General features: G+C 42.9%; 1 protein-coding gene across 2 annotated transcripts in view; it reads left to right on the forward strand.

The window, feature by feature from the left end:
• LOC143039806 (uncharacterized) overlaps positions 1-18952 on the forward strand; it is a 232064-nt gene that overhangs the window by 75273 nt on the left and 137839 nt on the right. For both annotated transcript variants that reach the window (XM_076210167.1, XM_076210083.1), the window contains exons 4-7: positions 66-205; positions 3725-3861; positions 10454-10616; positions 11185-11324. In XM_076210167.1, coding sequence (XP_076066282.1) covers positions 66-205; positions 3725-3861; positions 10454-10616; positions 11185-11324 — 580 coding nt within the window. The remainder of the gene's footprint in view (positions 1-65; positions 206-3724; positions 3862-10453; positions 10617-11184; positions 11325-18952) is intronic.

Genomic DNA, 18952 nt, shown 5'->3' on the forward strand with positions numbered 1-18952 from the left:
GTTTATTATCTTTCTCCTGAACTGAGACCCACTTCTCATCGTCCCTTTTTTGTCTTTTTTTGCAGCTCGGACGTTTCGCCCGAGAGTGTCGGGCAGGCGCGTCTGGGGGCCGACGGCGCCTGGTGCTTCTCCCTGAGCGAGCAGTTCCAACTCGGGCGGCCCGTCAACCTCACCATCGACCTCGGAAGGACGGCCCTCGTCTCAGGTGAGGGAGCGGGGGAGGAAGGGGGAGAAAGAAGCGGGAGGGGGAGGGTATGTAGGCCTAGAAGGGTTGGTAGGCCTGGAAAGGGGAGGGAGGGATGGGAAACAGGGAGAGGTGAGAGAGGCTGGTGGTAGGGAGGGTTAGTAGGCCTATGAGGGGAGGGAGGGAAGGTTGGTAGGCCTGGGAGGGGGAGAGAGCGGGTGGGGTGGAAGGGAGGGTTGCTAGGCCTGGGAGGGGGAGAGAGGGAGAGGTGGGAGGGAGGGACGGTTGGTAGGCCTGGGAGATGGAGAGAAGGTTGGTAGGCCTGGGAGGGTTGGTAGTCTTGAGAGGATTGGTAGGCCTGGGAAAGTTGGTAGGCCAGGGAGTGCTGATAAGCCTGGGAGGAGTGGTAGGACTGTGAGGGTTGGAAGGGAGGGGTGGGAGAGAGGATTGGTAGAGTTGGGAGGGGAAGGGGTGGTAGAGAGGGAGGGAGAGGAAGGGATAGGAAGGAGGGAGAGGAAAGGTTGGAGAGAGACGGCTGGGAAGGGGTAGGACGGAGAGAGAGGAAGAATGGAAGGAACGGTGAAAGAGAAGGAGTGGATGGGTGGCAGGGAAGAAGAGAGAGGGAGGGAGGGAGAGTAAAGGTGGGAGTATGGAGGACACTGGGAAGTGACGAGAGAAAGGTAAAGACGGGAGAAGGAGAGAGAGAGAGAGAGAGAGAGAGAAGACTGAAAATGAAGGAAGTAAATACATACAGTGTTTTGCAGTGACTATGTGACATGTTATCTGGAGATTATTATTACGTGATATTAGGTCACGCATGTACACTACCAATTCAAGCTATGATTACGTGGAGAGAGTGTGTCTACGTGAATCTATTTACACGTGAGCGAGCTACGATGGATACCCTCACGTGACGTCATCCCGTGAGTCTCTTTTGACGTGAGAGACAAGTCTCTACATTCCACATAGGTAGAGTGGATACCTGATCAATGTAATGCAAAGCGACTATGTAAAGATTTTTGTCCGTCTCACCAGTGATGTTTACATTGCGATGTGGGCACGTCTGGGGAATGGCTTTAAGAGCCATTTGCACGGTCAAACGGTTTGTCAAACAAGTGTTTGAAGTGATGTTTGACTGTGCGAATGGAGTGTTTGGTTGTCAAACTCGTTTGTCAAACGTGTTAGACCAACAAATACCCCATTCACACGGTCAAACATCACTTCAAACACTTGTTTGACAAACCGTTTGACTATGTAAATGGCCCTTTACATATTCCATGGCCACAGTTACATCCAATATGGCAGACATCCTTCATGTATTCCTTCCTTCCTGCCTTCCTTCTTTTCTTCTTTTCCCTTCCTACCTTTCTTCTTTACTTTCTTCCTTCCTCCTTCCTTTTTCCTTCCTACCTTCCCCCTTCCTTCTTCCCTCCATCCTTCTTCCCTTCTTTCTTCGTTCGTTCGTTCGTTCGTTCCTTCCTTTTTTCTTCCCTCCTTCCAACCTTCCTTCCTTCTTCCCTCCTTCCTATCTTCTTTCCTACCCTCCTCCTTCCTTCTTTCCTCCTTCCTACCTTTCTTCTTTCCTCTTTCATCTTTCCTTCCCCTCCCTTGCTTTCATCCTTCTTCCCTCCTTCCTTCCTTTCATCCATCCTTCCTTCCATCCTTTCATCCTTCCTTCCTTCCCCTTCCCTCCTTCCTTCCCTCTCACCTTCCTTCCATCCTTCCTTCTTCTCTCCTTCCTACTTTCCTTCCATCCTCCCATCCTTCCTTACTTCCTTCCTTCTTCCCTCCTTCGCACCTTCCTTCCTTCTTTCCTTCCTTCCCTTCTTTCTATCTTCCTCTCTTCCTTCCTATCTTCCTTCCCTCCTTCCTATCTTCGTTCGTTCCGTCCTTCCTTCTTCCCTCCTTCGCACCTTCCTTCCTTCTTTCCTTCCTTCCCTTATTTCTATCTTCCTCTCTTCCTTCCTAGCTTCCTTCCCTCCTTCCTATCTTCGTTCGTTCCTTCCTTCCCTGCTCTTTCCCATCCTTCCTTCTGTCTTTTCCTCCTCCTTCTTTCCACCCTTCTTTTCTTCATTTTCGTCGCCCTCCTCCTTCCTCCTCTTCCCCCCTTCCATTCCTTCTCCTGTACTTCTTCGTACCCGTACCCCACTTATCCCCCCTCCCCCTCCCCCCTCCCAGCCTTCATTTCCGTCTGGGCTCGCATTCCCCCATTTCGTGATTTTATGCTTCCCCGCCCCGCCCCTTCCCTCCACCTCCTCCTTTCTTCCCCTTCTCTCCTTCCCTCCCCTTCCCCCGTCCCCTCCCACCTTCCCCTTCCCTCCACTTTACATTCCCTCCCCCTTTCCTCCCCCTTTCCCTCCTCCCATCCCCTTCCTCCTTCCCTCCCCTTTCCCCTTTCCCTCCCTCTTCCCCATCCCTCCCCTTCCCCCTTCCCTCCCCTTCTCTCTTCCCTCCCCTTCTCCCTTCCCTCCCCCTCCCCCTTCCCCCTTCCCTCCTCCCTTCCCTCCCCTCCCCTTCCCTCCCCTTTCTCCTTCCCATCCCTTTCCTCCCCTCCCCTTTCCTATCTCCCTCTCCCCTTCTCTTCCCTCCTTCCCCCCACACCACCAAACTTCACCAGGCCCTCTCCGATTATGCGGAAGTGAGCCTAGATGGGGCTCACGCTAAGCCTTCTTCGTGTGCTTAGGCCTTCATCATTATATATAGGCTATTTACCAAGGTAGAATATGAACGAGGATAGAGGTAATAAGGACAGCTGTACTGTAGGGTATTTCTCAATAGGCCCTGGCCACAATTATCTTTACCCTCTCCTCCTCCTCCTCCTCCTCCTCCTCTTCTTCCTCTTTCCTTTACTAATTAACACCACAGTGGTCACCATAAATACCATCATCACATCACACCACCACATTTATCACCACCAAGACATCACTGCAGTTTACGGGTCACTCCTTCCCCCACTATTCCCCCATCCCCCCCCGCCCCAATATCTCCCACCCATTACCTCGCGTGACGATCGGCAGTTGCCTGCTCGCAAGCGGCTGCCCGCAGCTGCGGCATCGAGGACATGCCGCAGGCGCGGGGGGGGGGGGGGAGAGTCCCTTCATTCCGCAAGGTGGTCCTAGCTGGATTTTTATTTATTTATTTAGTTATATATTTATTTATTTATTCAGAATTGAATGTTGATTACCAGCTCTGGGCTCGTCCTATTTGTTTATGTGTTTACTAATAGCTTTCTTTGGCATTATTTATTATCTATTTATTCATTTATTTATTTTGCAGGGTGGTGTTTGGGATAAAAATGAAGGGGAGCCACACGAAGGTTAAGAAATCTTGAGAACGGGGGGTGGATGGGGGAATGGAGTGAAAAAGGTCGAGAGCTACTGGGTCGACCCTTTTGTTCCACATCTGAGTAAAATCACCTAACGGCAGGAGGCATCCCTTCTCTGTTAACCACACACGAGATACAAGATAACGCACAACAGCTGCGCGAAAGGGTTGAAAAGTCTAGAAGCGCTGGTAAACTGTAGGTTCTTCTCCCTCCAGGGGTCCAGACGCAGGGTCCGTCCGCCAGCCTTCACCCGAAGGAGTATAGCCGGTACATCAGGTTCTACGCGATGAACAGCACCGATGAAGAGGGTCACGACTTCTGGACCTGCTGCCCCGGCTCCTGGAACACAAAGGTAACTACCTGTGCCCGTGGTGCTCAGATTACACCCCTCCCCTCCCCTCCCCCATCCAGGTGACGGGCGGCGGGCGGCCTATGGTCGCTTGTTGACTTGGGGCGTGATAGAAGGGAGGAGCGGAATATGGTACACACGCGCGCATGCTCATACACCGCATGCACACTCACACACACACACACACACACACACACACACACACACACACACACACACACACACACACACACACACACACACACGCGCGCGCGCGCGACTCGGTGGCACGGTTGGTAGAGTCCCCGACTGTCAGTACGGCAGTCCGGGTTCGAATCCTGCCCAGGGCTGAAATAATTTCAGTATCGCTGCTCTTCGAGTCGTTACTCCAACTCTCGTGGGTGGGGAGTTGGGTGTGTGTGTGTGTGTGTGTGTGTGTGTGTGTGTGTAAGGTCACAGCATTACCCATAGATCGGTCATAGGAGCTCTGAGATATCTTCCGGGAGGAAAATAGCTGTCGATCACGAGTCCAGCACGTGATCCAAAGACCAAGGTGAATACACACACACACGACTCTGTGTCGCGGTTGGTAGAGTCCCTGGCTGTCACTACGGCAGTCCGGGTTCGAATCCTGCCCAGGGCTGAAATAATTTCAGTATCGCTGCGCTTCGAGTCGTTACTCCAACTCTCGTGGGCAGGGAGTTGGGTGTGTGTGTGCGTGTAAGGTCACAGCATTACCCATAGATCGGTCGTACGAGCTCTGAGCTCTCTTCCTTGAGGAAAATAGCTGTCAATCACAAGTCTAACTCGTGATCCAAAGACCGAGGTGTATCACACACACACGCACACACACACACACACACACACACACACACACACACACACACACACACACACACACACACAAACACACACACACACTGATTATATGCCAAACATGGTTTCCAGTGTAATTTGCCAAACGATCTGTGTGTGTGTTTGTGTGTGTGTGTGTGTGTGTGTGTGTGTGTGTGTGTGTGTGTGTGGCGGTGGGGGGCATTAGTTGCCCACGAGACTTATGCGGACGTTTCGGCAAGGTATAATGGTCTCAAGGTTAAACAACACAGAAATGGAGGGAGGTGTTGTGGCATATTTTCTCCCCCCATGTTTTCTTCTTTGCTTTTTCTCCTCTCCCTCCTCTCGTTTTTCCTCACTACTCGTTTCCTGCCTCCTCGCCCCTCCCCCTTCTTACTCCCCTTGTGCCTCCTCGGCCCCCTCCCAGTATCGAGTGACAATTTGGTGTTCTGTCTTTACCGCAAATCACTCGAAACAGCCTTTTCTCTTTGTATTGAACATTCCCTATGCTGGATTTTCCCCATCAAGTGCCCTTCAAACCTTTACTCCAAAATGTTAACCTTGGATGTGGTTTGTGTGTATTATTATTATCTTGCAACATAGTATGACATTTGTTATTGTTATGCCAAAGTTCACGTTATTATTATTATGATTATATATTGTTGTCATTTATCATTATTATTATATTATTATTTATTATTATTATTATTATTATTATTATTATTATTATTATTATTATTAATTATTCGAGAGTATAATAAGAGGAGCTAAGATGAGAGGGAAACAATGGGTGGTGGATGGGAGTGGAATAGGTGGGAGTGGCTACGTGCCTTGGCTGGCAACTCTCATATAAAAGGGAAAAGCCCTTAGTGTGTGTGTGTGTGAACACACACATACACACACACACACACACACACACTCACACTCACACACACACACACACACACACACACACACACACACACATATATATATATATATATATATATATATATATATATATGTGTGTGTGTGTGTGTGTGTGTTCGATTGAAGACCAGAGCTAATTCTATATCCACCATCTTTTTAGTGATTTTCTCAATTTTCCGAATATTTTGTATCTTGAAGGGAGGTCAAACACAAGGCTTCCGAGATCCGTGTTGTTATTATAACGAAAAACATTACACAATTTTAAAATACGAGCTTTCGGTTGAATCATACAACCATCTTCAGGTAAGTAACAATAATTGCACAATTTTCCGAATATTTTGTATCTTGAAGGGAGGTCAAACACAAGGCTTCCGAGATCCGTGTTGTTATTATAACGAAAAACATTACACAATTTTAAAATACGAGCTTTCGGTTGAATCATACAACCATCTTCAGGTAAGTAACAATAATTGCACAAGGCAGGAGTTTAAATAAGAATAAATGAAGGAACTTGGAGAGGTAGGTCGTAGCTAGGCGTCAGGTACTGGACGGAGGTGAGGGCTTCGTTTCAGTGGGATGTAGCTGGACATCAGATCACTGTAGTCGGACGTTTGGTCTTTGTTGCCACACAGCCTCGCTGTGTAGTTGTAAAGTACTGTGTCCGTGTGTATATTAATGATAGGGGTGTATTGTGTAATGTAGACTTTTTCCAAGATGTGTATTTTCTTGTTGCATTGTTTAAGTATTTTTGTATTGCTAACTAAGTCTTGTCTGTTTGGAGTTTTGTTGTGTGTTTGTATAATGTGTTTGCGTATACTTCCTTCACGGGCGTGCATTGTGAGTCTCCTGCTCACAGAGGTGGTGATAACACTAATATAAGTAGCATTACCTCTCCAAGCTGGACGGAATTCTAGCGGATGAGACGAAGTTTCAAGGCCAACAAGATCATAGATGCCGTCAACGTTCGTGTGGATGGATTAAAGCTACAGAAGATCTCGGGAGACTTTAGGCCAGGTTACTTGTATGGGAACGTTAAAACCCATAAAACAGGTAACCCCCTCCGTCCTATCATCTCCCAGATTCCGACTCCCACGTACCAGCTGACCAAGAGACTCAACGCCTTATTGACGCCCCTTGTTCCAGCTGACTACTGCTACAGGTCATCCACAGAATTCCTGGATTGCGTTAACAGTGCCCCTGCCGAAGGAGAAATGGCATCTCTCGATGTTAAGTCCCTATTTACCTGCGTCCCGGTACCTAGAACGATCGACTACATCTGCGACCATGTGTACAGGTCATCTGCCCATCCCCTGTTTGCAATTGATGAATACCACCTCCGAGAACTCTCGAGGATATGCACGCAGGAGTCCGCCTTCAGATGCCCCCGTAGAAACCTGTATCAGCAGAAGGATGTAGTCTCTATGGGGTCGCCTTTAGGTGTCCTCTTCGTCAACTTCTTCTTGGGATCTGTAGAGAAGGAGGTGTTCAGCAGGATCCAGCAGCCGATGGCATCGGCGACATCTTCGTGAGAACCCAGACCAGTGAAGAACGCGAAGGACTACGCCAGCTTCTTCAAGAGATATTTGGACTTCGGTTCATGACAGAGGAAGCCGACAATGGTACCCTGCCTTTCCTGGACGTCCTTCTCACGCAAGATGGTGACCGTATGAAGGCTGATGTATATATCAAGCCTACCAATCCCGGACTATGCCTGAGCGGTGAGAGTGAATGCCCGCAGCGGTACAAGGACTCTACCATTGCTTCCTTCTACAGAAGAGCCCTTACCCACTGCTCTTCCTGGACGTCCACTCAGAAGGAGTTCGACCGAGCAACACAGATGTTAGTCAACAATGGACATTCCAATCAGGATTGCCAACGTGTCCTCCGTACTGTTCTAAACAAATGGTACGAGGGACAACAAGCTGTTGATGAAGAAGGAACCACTCACAGCCTCTTCTATAGAGCTTACATGTCATCTGCTTACCGCGAAGAAGAGAAGAGTGTGAGAAGTATCATTGACAGGAATATTCAAGTTACCAACCCCGTAGACCGTGTAAAGCTGGTAGTGTACTACAGGAACAGCCGCACAAAGGACCTCATCATGAAGAACGATAGTTCACCACGCCCTGGAGATATGGAAAGTACCTGCCTTGTGTACAAATTTTCTTGCCCAAATAGGGACTGTACGCCCTATGATGCTTACATAGGGTTGACTACTACCAAACTCTCCAGGCGCCTGAGCTATCATCTGACTCAAGGAGGTCCCAAACGTCACTTCCTGGAGAAACATGGTGATGTCCTTCGACAGAACACTGTCATCATTCAGAGAGAGTCCGACAAGAACCGCCTTGCCCACCTTGAAGCTTTGTATATTGCAGATAATAGGCCGTCTCTGAATTCCCATGAAGACGCAGGCGCCCCTACTATACTCCCAAGTATTAAGCCTTTCAGGAGAGGCAAGCCCCGAGACAGGACGGAGAACATTACACTACAGCCCCGGGGTAGTGAGGGTCGAGAGAACGGAAAAGCCAGCCATATCAGCGTACGTGAAAAACTGTCCCGCCCTCTCAACCAATGAGGGGCCGAGAAAAGGTCATCCTTCCAGCCAATCATACGCTGTATTTCTGCATCTTTGTACTATATAAACCCATACATTTGTTCCATCTTTATCTTTTGATAATGACTCATGCAGAGTCAAAACGTTAAGCCAATATTGACCGGAATAGGGAATCTACTCTTTCCCTTACCCCTTGCTATAAAGGATGCCTTCAGGAAGTTGAAAACTCTGAAGAAGAAATTGATCAGCGCTGAATTTGCAGTTGCTTTTAAACAAGCCTGCCTAAGAGAAAACACACACACACACACACACACACACACACACACACACACACACACACATATATATATGTTGCAAGATGATTGAAGGAAATATTCAATCCTTTAGATGTCCAGGTTGCACACGCGCATACGCACGCATTAGTTACAAGATGTCAGGTCCGACGTCTCCAGAAAACTCTCGCGGGACCGCCTATTGTGTCTGAACTCACCGCGGTCATTTGGGCCGAGCGCGTCTGACCTCACTGCGGTCATTTGGGCCGAACACGAAAAGACACCTGCGTCTGAAATTGTCAACTGCAAGTTATCATACGACCAATATTATTTTTAAGATGTGTTTTCATTGCTTGTATATAAAAAACCTATGCATAAATACTGAGTGTCCATATTCAGTCCATGTATTCTACATTGTAGAAGTAGAGTAGGCAGTAGATCAGTGGTTCCCAACCGGTGTGCCGCGGCACCAAAGAATGCTGTGAGATCAACTGAAGGTGCCGCCAAAATTCAGGGCAAAAATAATTTTCGTATTACCGACTCTCTCTGTCATCCATTTTTGTTCATTAAAGCAGCATCAGTGTAAAGATGAGTATTTTCATGTTATCCAGGGACAAAATTTTGTTACACTGATGTTGAATCAACAAAATACTGACAAACTAGAATTTAGATTTTCTAATAAGGGTGCCGGGGACTTCTGAAAGGCTTGGCAAGGGTGCCTCAAACCGGAAAAGGTTGGAAACTACTGCAGTAGATAGTAGAGAATAAATTGTATATAGCTCCTTGATTTGGCAACAGCCACTATGTGTATGTAAATATTGGCAACCGCCAGTTTTTCCTCGTAGAATGTTACGAGATGTAGATCAGTCTAGACGGAGACATTAAGGAAAACAACCACAACTTCGTTTGTCTCAACGTCTCCAAACTCAATATAGACCACAAACACAAATCTACGTTATATAATATATATATATATATATATATATATATATATATATATATATATATATATGTGTGTGTGTGTGTGTGTGTGTGTGTGTGTGTGTGTGTGTTTGTGTGTGCGTGTGTGTATGTGTGTGCGTGTGCGTGTGTGTGTGATTCACCATGGTCTTGGATCACGTGTTGGATTCGTGCTCGACAACTATCCCCCCCCCACCCGAAAAAACGGCCCCACTCGATTGTCTCTCTCTCTCTCTCTCTCTCTCTCTCTCTGTCTCTCTGAAAAAAAAAAAAAATGAGCCGTTCAGATCTTGCAATTTCAAATTTCGCGTCTCTCGAGTTTCGAGCTTTCCGAACGTGGTGCCAGAGTGCGCCTCGATACCATTCGGCGCAGTGCATGAATGGCTGGCTCGGTGAAGTTGCCGGAGTGTTCTGTCCGTTTCTTTTCCTTGGTTTACGGCATTTTTATGTTTTTTTTATCGTAGCTAGCATAGCGCAAGAGGGCAATTCTACCCTCTTAAAGCCCTGGTATAGACTGAGCATTGCCACACATCTCTGAATCCTACACAGAATTCTCTGAAGGAAATTTTGTCAACGAGCCGCTGCAGGAGTCATGCAGGTGATCATTTGTCAAAGTTCTAGCAAGTGAGTTTGGATGCTTCATTCACATATTTCGACAAATAAAAGAAAAAAAGAAAAAAAAAGGGTGTGTGTGGGAGAGAGAGAGAGAGAGAGAGAGAGAGAGAGAGAGAGAGAGAGAGAGAGAGAGAGAGAGAGAGAGAGAGAGAGAGAAATCACCTGACCCGCAAGGATGATAACCAACTATATTCTTATGTTGCCCTACAAGTATTTGTGTTGCTGGTCTTAATAAGCACATGCACACACACACACTACTCGACGCACACACCAAACCTAACCTAACGTAATGTAATCAAACCTTAATTGAATGATCGTCGCTGTTGGGGTGATTTATAATTACAAGCTCATTTCTGGGGTTGCTACTCTTTACAAGCTAATATGTGGGGATAGCTTATCTTTACATGGGTGCTCTGGGGTTGCTGATCTTTGCAACGTCCTCCTTCATTATAATTTTCTTTTTCAAAAGTTTTTCTCTGAAGACAAAGTCGACGAATTGGACGTCGTGACGACCCATCCGTTCCACAGCCTCATCCTCGCTCGAAGACTTCGACTCCAGTTCCAGACGGACCTTCGCTGGGCGGGGGACGACCAGATGTGCTTCAGGATCGAGGTCCTGGGATGTCCTACTGGTGGGTGTGTCTCAAGGGAGCCCTTCTGTCGCCTTTTGTCGGGATTCCCCATTTCCTGTTGCGACTCAACTTTCAGGGGCGTTTGAAGGATTTTTTGTAGGGGAGGGGGCCCAAGAATTTTTGCAGAGGGGCAAAATTAAAGGTGTTATACATGTGTGGTTAATGGTGTAGTGTTGTGTCGAGATACTTCAAATTGGCCGCAAAGGCATGTATTTACGATATCTACACGAGTTACCTTTTGACTTTATCAATCATACTATAACTTGAAAAAGAACCAAATTATACATGACTGGCAAAGTTTCAAATACACCCTGGATTTCTAGGGGGATGAGGCAACGCCCCCCCCCCCAACTTTTCAATATTCCCAAATGCCTTGCCATAGGGAGGGGGGCAAGAATACTTACACCGTGTCCCTCTTCTTCCTTACTATTTCTCCTATTCCTCCTCTTCCTACTCCTCCTCCTCTTTAAAGGGTGTGTTCGGCCTTTATACACATATGTGTACGTCATCGAATGCATGTGTTGATATGTATCAGTTCGTGACTCCTAACCAAAGAATTACTCTGTAGACGTGACCCTCTCCACGAAACTGGCGTTGCGGGCGGCGCCCCCCGGCTGGCTGGTGATGACGTGGGAGGTGCCCACCGTGGTAACCAGGGACGCCCAGGGGGCGCTCACCAGCTTAACCCTCAATGTCACAGGGTACCAGGTAATACTCTGCTGCGGCGTTTTTCTACTTCTTTCACTTCTGCTTCGTCTTCTTTTCTTCTTTTTTTTTTCTTTTAATTCTTCATCTTTGTATCTGTTAAGCATGTCTTTATCTCTTGTTCTCTCTGTATCTATTTATCTATCTCTCTGTCTCTCTGAACTTTCTTTTGTTCACCTCACATTAAGGCCAAACTGCCCAATTTGAGACCAGGGCAGTCTATTTATTTATCAATTCATTTGTTTATTTATTTATCTATTCATCTATTTATCAATTAGATTTTCTGCTAAGGCACACATAACTCGCTGAAGATTTTAGGTCACTTGCAGGTAATAATTGCCTTGTATAGAGTCTGTTGCCAGAACTGATAAAGATCTTGGAATGTTACTAAAAATTGCTCTTCTCGAAAGTCACGAACTCAGATTTCATGTAAATGTGGGCAAGAACATTCAGAACATGTGCATGTACACGTGTGTGTGTGTGTGCGCGCGCACACACACACACACGGTTGGTAGAGCGCTGGACTGGGAAGTAAGGTGGTGCTCGCAGTACCTGGTTCGAATCCTGCCCAGGGCCGAAATTATTTCGTTATCGCTGCGCTTCGGGTCGTTACTCTGACTCTCGTGGGCGGGGAGTTGGGTGTGTGTGTGTGTGTGAAAGGTCATAGCATTACCCATAGATCGGTCATACGAGCTCTGAGCTCTCTTCCGGGAGGGAAATAGCTGTCGATCACGAGTCCAACACGTGATTCAAAGACCAAGTGAACACACACACACACACACACACACACACTTCAACGAATGGACGGCTTAGAAGACGTTCTGAAGAAAAGTGAAGTCTGTGGATCCCAACGCAAAGAGAAGTGCCTAGTGTTTTTGCAGGGTGGGGGGAAATTGCTCGTGGAGTAGTGGGAACGTAGGGAAAGAGGAAAAGGGGAGGGATTACTGAGGGAAATGGAAGGAAATGAGGAGGGAGTAGACTTTGACCAGCCAGACAAGCGGAAGGTAAACAAAAGACTTAGCGAGGATCAAATGTCTAATAAAAATGTAAAGATTAGAAGTATAGAGAGGAGCAATACAGAAGAAAGTGACGAGAATATGTTCCAGGGATTTAAAGAGGGTGGGGGGGACACAACCCCCCCCCCCCCGACTGATAAGACTAGAGGAGAGAGTTGATAAGGTGATCGAGGACTTGGAGCGTAAGTTAGGTAACGTAGACTCCATTTTTCAAAGAATTGAAAGGTTGGAACAACTAGAGAAGGCTAACAGAAACTTAACTGAAGAAATAGAGGACCTAAAAAGACAGTTAGGAAATGTAAAGGAGGAGAATGAGAAATTGAAGAAGAATAGTAATGAAAACAGAGAGAAACTAGCTACAGAAGCTAAAAATTGGAGAATAACTCAAGAAGGGAATAAGGTTTCATTCACTGACATAGTCAAACAGCAATTGAAAGAACATAATGAAGACTCAGTTATTAAAGTGATGAGACAGAAGGAGAATATAGTAAGAGAATTAGCTGACAAAAAGAAATGTATAATTATATTAGGAATGGAAGAGAAACATAACCCAGATAGAACTGCAAGAATCAAGGAGGAAAATGAAAGAGTAAGCAGTTTATTAAAATTAGTCCAGGAAGATGAACCAGAAATTATAAAGGAAATTGAGGAAAAATTCAGACTCGGAAAATATAGTACAGATAAGACCAGACCAATTAAGATTAAATTCAGGTCACAAACAACAGCAGAGAAAATTCTATCCAAGACAGGGAAACTAGCAACAAATGATCAATATAAAAAGGTATGGATAAAAAGAGAAATGAATAAGGAGGAAAGAGAGGCAGAAAAGCAGAAAAGAATTGAAGCTAAGGCAAAAAACGAGGAAAGAACGGAGTCAGAGAAAGAGAGATTCTATTGGAGAGTAGTGAACATGAAAATAAAGCAGTTCGACATACTAAAGAAAAACATAAGGGAAACAGAGAATACAATGGAAGTGGCAGAAAACTAAGAGTGTCTTACACAAATATAGATGGATTGATAACAGGATTGAATGAACTGAATGATTATTTGAAAGAAAAAGAACCGGACATAATGGGAATTGTAGAAACAAAATTAAAAGGCCCACTACCACCCAACAGTGTAGGACATGATACATACAATTATTGGATTAGAAACAGAGAGAAAAAACAAGGGGGTGGAGTTATGTTCCTGACTAAGAAGGATATAAACGTGAAAGGTGTCATATATGGAAAGAATACAGTAGAGATGATTATGATAGAAGTGGAAGACCGAGATAAGAAGAGCAGAAAATTTGTGATCAATTATGTGCCTCCGAAAACAGCCTCATGGGAGGAGAGTGAACATAAAAGTATGTTAGAGGACACAAAGATAGCATTAACTAAAATAATGGAAGACGGAGGAAGAATAGTTATGATGGGCGACTTTAATTGCAAAGAAATCTGCTGGGAAGAAATGACAGTAAAGAGTGGTGATGACTCATGGGGAAATGCTCTACTTGAGATGATTACTGACCATTCAATGACACAATGGATACAAGAGAACACTAGGTATAGAAATGAAGAAGAACCATCGAGGCTAGACTTAATAATTACATCTGAACCTAGAATAGTGGACAAGATTGAATATAAAACACCAATAGGTAAAAGTGACCACATATTGATTGAACTGGAACTTAATGAAGAAAAATATATGAAAAGAAATGAACAATATAGAAAAGGAAGAATGATGTATGAAAAAACAAACTTTGATAAAATAAGAGAATTCTTCCAACAAGAAAACTGGGAAGAAATATACAAAGAAGAAACAACAGTGGAAGAGAAATGGAATATTTTGACAAAAATTTACAAAAAAGGAGTGGAAAAGTATGTCCCAAGACAAAAACAAGAAAAAGAATATGTAAAATGCTGGTACAACAAAAGTTGTAGGGAGTTAAAGGACAAAAGAGACAAAGCCTGGAACAGATGGAAAAAAGACAGAAGACCTGAAAAATGGAAAATATATACTGGTTATAGAAATGAATATGTACAAAAGTGCAGAGAGAAAAAAAGAAAATATGAAAAAGATGTTATAGAAAAGTGTAAAGATCAACCAAAACTATTCTACAGATTTGTAAACAATAAACTGAAAAACAAACAAGACTTAGAGAAATTAAGACAAGGAGGAGTTGAATACACTGAGGAAATGGAAATGGCAGAAATTATGAACAAACATTTTAAATCAGTGTTTACAAGGGAAAATATACAACCTGAAGAGATTGAGTGGAAGGAAAAAGTCCCCCCTATGGAAGAAATAGAAGTAACAAAGAATGAAATATTGACACACTTGGGTAATTTTGATGTCAGAAAATCGCATGGGCCAGATGAAATAGCAAACTGGATTCTGAAAGAATGCAGGAATGAACTGGCAGACAAAATACATAGCATAATAAGCAGTTCCTTAAAAGAAGGAAAAGTTCCAGAAGATTGGAAAAAAGCAAATATAGTACCTATATATAAAGGAGGAAATAAAGAAGAACCTACCAACTATAGACCAGTCTCTCTAACAAGTACAATAGCAAAAATATGTGAAAGAATTATCAAAAGTAGATGGGTAAAATACTTGGAAAAAAACAACGTACTAAATCCAAGGCAATTTGGATTCAGACAAGGACGATCATGCGTCACCAATTTAATATGTTTCTATTCAAGGCTAATAGATATAATACAAGAAAGAGATGGATGGGCTGATTGTGCATTTCTAGACCTAAAAAAAGCTTTTGACAAAGTACCACATAAGAAGTTGCTTAAGAAATTAGAATATGAAGGAGGAATACAAGGTAAATTGCTAAATTGGATGGAAGACTTTTTGCAAGAAAGAAAAATGAGAGTAGTGATAAGAGATCAGCACTCAAAATGGAATGAAGTAATAAGCGGTGTCCCGCAGGGAACAGTTCTGGCCCCAATAATGTTTGCTATATATATTAATGATATGGATGAAGGAATTGAAAGCTATATGAGCTTCTTTGCAGATGATGCAAAATTACTGAAAAGAGTGAAAACTGAAGAAGATTGTGAATCACTACAGAGAGATCTAAATAAAGTACAAGAATGGAGTAGGAAGTGGGAGATGGAGTTCAATACAAAAAAGTGTAGTATAATGGAATTTGGAAAAAGCAAAAACAGAATAACAGGATCATATAATTTGGGAAAAGAAGGAATAAAAAAAGTAGAAAATGAGAAGGACCTGGGAGTCATTGTTATGAATAATATGTCACCTGAGAAACATATAAATAAGATTTTTGGAGAAACTTATAATTTAATAAGAACAATCAAAGTGGCATTTACATACCTGGATGAAGAAATGGTGAGGAAAATCCTAATCACCCTGATAAGACCAAGATTGGAATATGCAGCAACGATATGGTCACCAAGTACAAAAAAATGTATAAAAAAACTTGAAAGAATACAAAGAGCAATTACAAAACTGGCACCAACGCTCTCAAAACTATCATATGAAGAGAGACTACAAAAACTTAAACTACAGACACTAGAGCAAAGAAGAGAGAGAGGAGATTTGATAGCTATTTACAGAATCATGAAAGGTATAGAAATTACTGATAGAGAGAATCTGATAAAATGGGATGACAGAAATACAAGAGGACACGGAAAGAAAATAAAAAAAGACAGCTATAGAAGAGATTTTAAAAAGAACAGCTTTCCTCACAGAGCAATAGACAGTTGGAACAAGTTAGATGAGAAAGTGGTGTGTGCAAAAACAATACATGAATTTAAAAATAGTTTAGATAAAATGAGATATGAAGACGGGACCCCACGAGCATAGCTCCCCTTCCCGTAAAATACAACTAGGTAAATACAACTAGGTAAATACACACACACACTTTCAACGAACGGACGGCTTGAAGAACGTTCTGAAGAAAAGTGCCGATTGTGGATCCCAACGCAAAGAGAAGTACCTTTTTGTATTTACAGGGTGGGGGGAAATTGCTCGTGGGGCAGTAGGTAAGTAGGAAAAGAGGAGAAGGGGAGGGATTGCTGGGGAAATGGAAGGAAATGAGGATGTGGAGGACTTGGCCCAAGCAGACAAGCGTAAGGTCAACATGAAACGACCACCGGACCAGCTCAGTGATGACGAAATGGCAAATAAAAATGTAAAGATTAGAAGTATAGAGAGGAGCAATACAGTAGAAAGTGACGAGAATATGTTCCAGGGATTTAAAGAGGGTGGGGGGGACACAACCCCCCCCCCCGACTGATAAGACTAGAGGAGAGAGTTGATAAGGTGATCGAGGACTTGGAACGTAAGTTAGGTAATGTAGACTCCATTTTCCAGAGAATTGAAAGGTTGGAACAACTAGAGAAGGCTAACAGAAACTTAACTGAAGAAATAGAGGACCTAAAAAGACAGTTAGGAAAGGTAAAGGAGGAGAATGAGAAATTGAAGAAGAATAGTAATGAAAACAGAGAGAAAATAGCTACAGAAGCTAAAAATTGGAGAATAACTCAAGAAGGGAATAAGGTTTCATTCACTGACATAGTCAAACAACAATTGAAAGAACATAATGAAGACTCAGTTATTAAAGTGATGAGACAGAAGGAGAATATAGTAAGAGAATTAGCTGACAAAAAGAAATGTATAATTATATTAGGAATGGAAGAGAAACATAACCCAGATAGAACTGCAAGAATCAAGGAGGAAAATGAAAGAGTAAGCAGTTTATTAAAATTAGTCCAGGAAGATGAACCAGAAATTATAAAGGAACTTGAGGAAAAGTTCAGACTCGGAAAATATAGTACAGATAAGACCAGACCAATTAAGATTAAATTCAGGTCACAAACAACGGCAGAGAAAATTCTATCCAAGACAGGGAAACTAGCAACAAATGATCAATATAAAAAGGTATGGATAAAAAGAGAAATGAATAAGGAGGAAAGAGAGGAAGAAAAGCAGAAAAGCAGAAAAGAATTGAAGCTAAGGCAAAAAACGAGGAAAGAACGGAGTCAGAGAAAGAGAGATTCTATTGGAGAGTAGTGAACATGAAAATAAAGCAGTTCGACATACTAAAGAAAAACATAAGGGAAACAGAGAACACAATGGAAGTGGCAGAAAACTAAGAGTGTCTTACACAAATATAGATGGATTGATAACAGGATTGAATGAACTGAATGATTATTTGAAAGAAAAAGAACCGGACATAATGGGAATTGTAGAAACAAAATTAAAAGGCCCACTACCACCCAACAGTGTAGGACATGATACATACAATTATTGGATTAGAAACAGAGAGAAAAAACAAGGGGGTGGAGTTATGTTCCTGACTAAGAAGGATATAAACGTGAAAGGTGTCATATATGGAAAGAATACAGTAGAGATGATTATGATAGAAGTGGAAGACCGAGATAAGAAGAGCAGAAAATTTGTGATCAATTATGTGCCTCCGAAAACAGCCTCATGGGAGGAGAGTGAACATAAAAGTATGTTAGAGGACACAAAGATAGCATTAACTAAAATAATGGAAGACGGAGGAAGAATAGTTATGATGGGCGACTTTAATTGCAAAGAAATCTGCTGGGAAGAAATGACAGTAAAGAGTGGTGATGACTCATGGGGAAATGCTCTACTTGAGATGATTACTGACCATTCAATGACACAATGGATACAAGAGAACACTAGGTATAGAAATGAAGAAGAACCATCGAGGCTAGACTTAATAATTACATCTGAACCTAGAATAGTGGACAAGATTGAATATAAAACACCAATAGGTAAAAGTGACCACATATTGATTGAACTGGAACTTAATGAAGAAAAATATATGAAAAGAAATGAACAATATAGAAAAGGAAGAATGATGTATGAAAAAACAAATTTTGATAAAATAAGAGAATTCTTCCAACAAGAAAACTGGGAACAAATATACAAAGAAGAAACATCAGTGGAAGAGAAATGGAATATTTTGACAAAAATTTACAAAAAAGGAGTGGAAAAGTATGTCCCAAGACAAAAACAAGAAAAAGAATATGTAAAATGCTGGTACAACAAAAGTTGTAGGGAGTTAAAAGACAAAAGAGACAAAGCCTGGACCAGATGGAAAAAAGACAGAAGACCTGAAAAATGGAAAATATATACTGGTTATAGAAATGAATATGTACAAAAGTGCAGAGAGGAAAAAAGAAAATATGAAAAAGATGTTATAGAAAAGTGTAAAGATCAACCAAAACTATTCTACAGATTTGTAAACAATAAACTGAAAAACAAACAAGACTTGGAGAAATTAAGACAAGGAGGAGTTGAATACACTGAGGAAATGGAAATGGCAGAAATTATGAACAAACATTTTAAATCAGTGTTTACAAGGGAAAATATACAACCTGAAGAGATTGAGTGGAAGGAAAAAGTCCCCCCTATGGAAGAAATAGAAGTAACAAAGAATGAAATATTGACACACTTGGGTAATTTTGATGTCAGAAAATCGCATGGGCCAGATGAAATAGCAAACTGGATTCTGAAAGAATGCAGGAATGAACTGGCAGACAAAATACATAGCATAATAAGCAGTTCCTTAAAAGAAGGAAAAGTTCCAGAAGATTGGAAAAAAGCAAATATAGTACCTATATA

The sequence above is a fragment of the Oratosquilla oratoria genome, chromosome 1, assembly GCF_046742065.1.
Source record: "Oratosquilla oratoria isolate Oo_2021 chromosome 1, ASM4674206v1, whole genome shotgun sequence".
In the NCBI taxonomy this organism is placed as follows: domain Eukaryota; kingdom Metazoa; phylum Arthropoda; class Malacostraca; order Stomatopoda; family Squillidae; genus Oratosquilla; species Oratosquilla oratoria.